At 50.5% G+C, this 5,799-nt stretch overlaps 1 protein-coding gene across 1 annotated transcript; it reads right to left on the bottom strand.

The window, feature by feature from the left end:
- Positions 1–971: 971 nt before the first annotated feature.
- Positions 972–4,378, bottom strand: LOC102862168 (NLR family member X1-like). Its single transcript, XM_006890892.1, has 5 exons — positions 4,294–4,378; positions 3,721–3,790; positions 3,177–3,265; positions 2,385–3,004; positions 972–1,859 (listed from the first exon to the last, which is right to left on the bottom strand). Exons 1-5 carry the CDS (start codon positions 4,361–4,363, stop codon positions 972–974), a joined length of 1,737 nt encoding a protein of 578 aa, XP_006890954.1. The 5' UTR covers positions 4,364–4,378.
- Positions 4,379–5,799: the final 1,421 nt, after the last annotated feature.

Below are 5,799 nucleotides of genomic sequence, written 5' to 3'. Positions count from 1 at the left end.
TCTTGCCAAAATGAGTGAAACATTCCTAGTCATGTCAAGGGTTACTATCTAGCGAGCTGTTTCAGCCTCACAGATATTATGTATCCATAGTAATACAAAGAGCACAGGCTCAGAATCATAACAACTGGCCTCATATCCTCTCTACTCTTGTCTTTGAAGTGGCTGGCCTTGACAACTGACTTGGCCTTCATGAGCCTCCGTTTCCTCATCTATAAGAGGAGGGTCATAAAAATACTTCATTTCCAGGGTTGATGCAGAAACAAAAGGCTGATAAATCTCGCCTCTTCCCTGCAAAACCTGGCACATCCGCCCTGCCCACAGCACAGTTGTCAGCCCTGTAATTTGGTTCTGGAGCAGCCTTGCCTGCATCCAGGACGGGCACACTGTTCTAAGCCAATTACCAGCACCATCTATCCTCTGAGCATAAGTGAATCAAATGGCATCTGCTTTATAAACCTGTCTTTGGTGATTGAGTTAGGATGACTCATCACTTCCAAAGCCTCACCACCTCTGGAGAAACATGAACAGAGGTAGACCCTGGACTGCAGTGACCCCTGCCTCCCAAAAATAATGACTGGGAGGAGAGAAGTAAAAAGATTACTGTTAGGTAGGATTGTTAGTAAATTCCCTTTCTAGTCTCTAAGCCTTCCTCATCCTTGCAGCTCTTCTCTCTTCACTCCCTGTGTCCAAATAAAAGACCAAACCCACCACTATCAAGTCGATTCCAACTCATAGTGACCAAGAGGGCAGAGCAGAGCTGCCCCGTGGGGTTCCCAAGGTTGCAAATCTCTACAGAAGCAGACTGCAGCTTTCTCCCAAGGAGTGGCTGGCTAATGGGTTCAAACTGTTGACTCTTCAGTAGCAGCAGAGCACTTTAACAACCACCCCACAAGGACTTCTTCTTTATGGTCCCCTGAAAGCCAAACCTGAAAATCAGACTCAAGAAGAGGCCCCACGGTGAAGAGGGTGCTCTAGGGGGGCTGATGTCCTCGGATCTGACAAGGGGAGGAACAAGGGCAGGGCGCCGGGGCTATTACCTTGAGCAAGTTGAAGAGCAGAGGCAGAATCCGTAGGGGCAGCAGCTTGGCCAAGATGCCCAGCACCAGGCTGACGTCCTCCCCGACCCGGCCCACGAGCTCGGCCACATCCTTGCCCACCCTCTGCAGGGTCGTCTTATGCAAGCCCAGCACAATGTAGAGGGCAGCCAGGTATTCCTGCATGGCGGGCACAGTAAACACGAAGGTGCCTGGGTGCCCTGGCTCCACACAAGGGGCCAGAAAAAACCTCAGGGCATCTCGACGGAAGACATGAAGCAGCTGAAACTCCTCTTCCGACTTGATGCCAGCCTCCAGGCACCCACGGACATCCTCTTCAGAGAAGTAAGTCTTCCGAGAGGTCACCCCTTTATGGGCCAACTTGCCCAGGGTGCGGGCTGCATAGGCCATGAGAGACACTTTGGAAGGGTCAGTGCTGTCCAGCGTTTCCCCACTGAAGTTGAGGCGCAGGAAGCTGGTGTAGATGCTTGTGAGTGTCTGGCTGGCTGGCGTGGGGGCATGTAAGAAGTGCAAGGTGGCACAGACGAGCCAGCAATAGGAGGGCAGGAAGCAGGCTGCAGCAATCTGATGGTGCCCCTCCAGGTTCCGGGAGAGCATCTGTACCATGTTGTCGTGTTGGGCAGAGGTGGCCGAGACGCCAATGCCCCCGGCACTGAGCCCACAATCAGGCTGGTTGAGGCGGAGCTGGAAGTAGAGCTTCTGCAGGTTGGTATCAGAGAAGCCACAGATCTCACCGTAGCGGCCCACGTACTTGCTGGGGATTCGGCCGATGGCAGAGGGCCGGGTGGTCACCAGAATGCTGGCCTGCGAAGATCATGACCGAGGTCAAGAAAGACCTTCATGATTGGCTGATTTCCCAGGGAGTCCCTGAAGATTGTGTATGCAAGGATGAAAACAGTGACATCAACTGTGGACCACTGAAGGATCTAAGCTCTCACATCTTTCCAGGGTTGACAGTATATTGGGCTCCTAACTAAAAGGTCAGTAGTTTGAATCTGACTGAGAAAGATGGGCAATCTCCTCTTGTAAAGATTTACAGCCTCAAAAACTCAATGGAAGGTCCTGATGAGTCAGAATCGATCAGGGACAGTAGGATGCATTTGGACAAATGCCCAACGCAAAGCATTACATGCAGAATCTCATGTGACCATTGCAACTCAAGAGGAGAAGGAAACAAACTTGAGGAAGTTAGTGACTTGCTCAAGCTCACAGCTGGGAAGTGGAGGAGCCAGGATGTGAACCAACTCAGATCCACACTCTGACCCAGTGAACATGGGGGCACAGGGCACAAGAAGCCTTGAGGGGACTCCACCAGCAGGGAGCACCCACCTCAGGCAGCATGTATTTGCGCAGCAGGTTGACCATGATGGCAGCTGGTGCTTTTGGCTCCTCAGGGTCACTGCAAAGCCCGGTGCCAGCCAGCCGGAAGTCAAGGTTGAGACGCTCCAAGCCATGGAGCACAAAGAGCAGGCGGGTCCCGGCTGCAGCCATCAGAGGCAGAACCTCTTTCAGGGGTGAGTAGCGCTGGCCCACTAGCTGGTACAAAGAGGCTGGGGTGGTGCCCAGGGATGACAGGTCCTCGCAGGAAAAGGGGATGAGCAGCTCAAAGGCTGGCAGGCGCCCGTGACACCAGTCTAGGACCATCTTGCGCACCAGTGTGCTCTTGCCTGTGCCCACAGTCCCGTACAGAACCACCGTCTGTACCCGGCGCCCACAGGCATCTGGGCCAAAGAGCTGAGACAAGGCCAGAGGTGGGAGCGCAGGCTGGGGCAGCTGATATTGCCGGGCCAGCTCTGCAGAAGGGCGAAGCAGTTCGTCAGTGTTGCTCTCTCGAATCACAGGGTCCACGTGGACCGTGTCTAGTGCAAAAGTTGGGCCAAACTGGCGCTCCTCTCTGGGGAGCCGGATGAACCATTCAGCCAGGTTACGCCGGTGCTTCTGAATTGCTTCTAGAAAGGAAAGGAAGGAAATTGGTCAGAAAAAGGAGCCCAGATATTCAAGAGTTTAGGGTGGTGAGGAGGGGAACCACTGAGGGGTGATGCCATTGGGTCCTCCACACCCCCCACATCTTGCTTTTCTTTCCAGCCCCTTCTAGGTTGATTGAGGAGTCAGGCCCTTTACCAGCTGCAGAGACACTCCGGAACAGCTGCCCATGCCTCCCTGGTGAGGGAGTACTGTCCACTGAGCTTCCATGGTGACGTGCAAAGGTCCTGGGAAAAGACGAGGGGAGAAACTGATGCTTCTTTACAGGCCTCAGCCTGGCCCAGACACTTGCCTGGCCCAGTCCATCTAGACCACTGAACTTCCTGAGATCCAAGCCCAACATTGGACGCTAAGTAGACAGCCTTGCCTGAGCGCTCACATCCTTCTAGGGTTCCATGGTCTGAGATCTCACCCCTCCTTACACTACCTGCTGGCCTGCATCTCTGGCTAGTAAAGGTCAGACTCCACCCCACTCTCCACTGGCTTCCCTCAGGCTGACCACCATGACTTCTATTTTAGGTAATCTAAGCCAGCTTCCTCTTAGGCTTAGTTGCTGACTCCATACCCTCTCCATTTAGGAAGGCCATCCATCTTCTCCTTATTCTCAGGATCAAGCTTGTTCCAAGTCTTGACCCTTCCTACGCTGTCCTGATGTTTTTAAGGTAGGATAAGAAGGGCTCACCTAGGGGGCCCAAAGGGACATGCTCCTTTAAGAGGCCAATTCCAGTGGATCAGGAAGGGGATATGTTTATCTACAGAGAGAAGGTGGAAGGGAAAAAGCACAATATACAAATCAACCCACACTTTCCCACCAATACCTAGACCCCAGTCTCAGTCAAATAATTTATTTGCTCTCATTGTGATTGTTATACAATTTCCTATTTTATCATGTTACTATTTGATTAATGTTACTCTTCCTCACACACAGATTAAGGATCACATCTGGTTTTGCTCACAATAATATACCTAACATATAGCCCAGAGCCTAGCACATAGCAGACACTCGGGAAATATTTGTTAAGTGCAAAATGAAGTCAGATCATTCTTCTTGGCCTTGTATAGCTCACAATCACTTCAGAGAGTCCAAATATCTTATTTTTGGGAGAGAAAAGGGAATCTCACAGAGATGGGGTGACTTGCCCAAGGTTACAAGCCAGAGAATGGCAGAGCAGGGACTAGTGCATCTGACGCCCTGCTCTCCTGGACTCACATGAGACAGGAGAGTTAGGAGCAGAAACCTGGGATCCCTGCTTACCTGGTAATTGGTATGCTCTTCCCAAACCAGAGCCCCAAGAGGCTCTGGGCAACTGGCAACCCAACATCATGGTGGGAGAGAGGGTCAGAGCCCAGGAGAAGACACCACCTTCTTTCTATCCTGCTCTCTGTAAGAAGAACAGTGTAAATGGTGCAGTCCCCATGGCAGGCAAGGACCAGCCCAGAGGATCAACCATTCCCAAAATGTCAGCTCTGCTGACGTTCTGTCTGGCTTTCCCTCTCCTCCCTTTCCTATCCCTGCCACCAAATGATCCCATTTCCTCTCCTACCACTTTTTGCATTTGTCCTGAGTTCCAGCCTTATATGCTATTTTAGTGATATCTTTCTTTTTCTTGTTGGTTTGGCTGCCAGCAAGCTCTGATAGATATCCTGGGTTCATTTTCAATGGCTCTTTTGAACCTAGATTTTCCAGTAATAATTAGCCATTCTCTTCTGTCTTTATTACTTAGCTGTCTGGTTCTTTTAATGCTTTTCTCATTTGTATCTTCTCTGTACCTTCCATGTAAGTGGCCTTTGAGGCCGGTATTAATAATAAATAAATGGAAAAAAAAAAAATAATAAATAAATGAATGAATGAACTTCCTGTTTGACATCTCCATATGAATCTCCTGCCAGCGCTTCAATGTCATGCTTCCAAAACTCAGCTCATCTTTCTCTCTCCTTTTATTTCCTGTAAGTTTTCCCAGGTACACTATTTAGACCCTGAACCTGACTTCTTTGTCTTCAAGTTCTTCTTGCTCCCTCCTTCAGTCAGTCCAAATAATTTCACCTTCCCAAATCCTTTCCCAAAGCTTTGCCTGTCTGGCCGCCATGCCTCACCCTAGTAATCACACAGTCCCTTCCTGCACTTACAGGGATCCACATCTCCCCACTGGTCTCTCTACCTCCAATTCTACTCCATTTCAATCCTTCAGCTTCACTACCAGCCGTCTCCCTAGAGGCCTGAGAGTCAAAACACCAAAGGCACACCTCTCACCAGTACCCCATTCCCCAGGTCCACCAAAAATTCTTGCTCACATTTTACTCAACTTGAAATGACCTTTCTGTCAGATTCTACAGCACCCTTTGAAAGTCCCCTTTTCTGGAAAATCTTTCCTGATCCCTCAGGGCTCCCTTGACAAACGGCCTGAGTTCCTACTGGGCATCTAGTCTCCTCCATGGAGAGACAACTCCTTACTGACAGGGTAGTGTGAGAATTGGAAACATTGCCCCATCTCCCTTCCTAGAGACAACCAGTGTGGGGTGTCAGTTTGGAGCCTGAGCAGATCTCAGGGCTGGGGAAGAATTAAGACGGGGCTCCAGAAGTGTGAAGAAAGATGGTGTGCTCAGTAGGTTAGAATAAGAGCGTGAGCCAGAGTCAAAATGAGTAGGCCTCCATGGGGGTGAGAGAGGGAATGTCACAGTACAGGAACTGTGTTCCCTCCCACGGGTCCGAGCCTTCCCACCAAACTGGGATTCAATTTCAGCTGCACTTGGTTTCAGAGAC

Source organism: Elephantulus edwardii, unplaced genomic scaffold, assembly GCF_000299155.1.
Source record: "Elephantulus edwardii isolate Elephantulus edwardi_28Jun2011 unplaced genomic scaffold, EleEdw1.0 scaffold00093, whole genome shotgun sequence".
Lineage (NCBI taxonomy): Eukaryota > Metazoa > Chordata > Mammalia > Macroscelidea > Macroscelididae > Elephantulus > Elephantulus edwardii.
The sequence above is the reverse complement of the archived record's forward strand: the minus strand, read 5'-3'. Positions and strand labels throughout refer to the sequence as shown.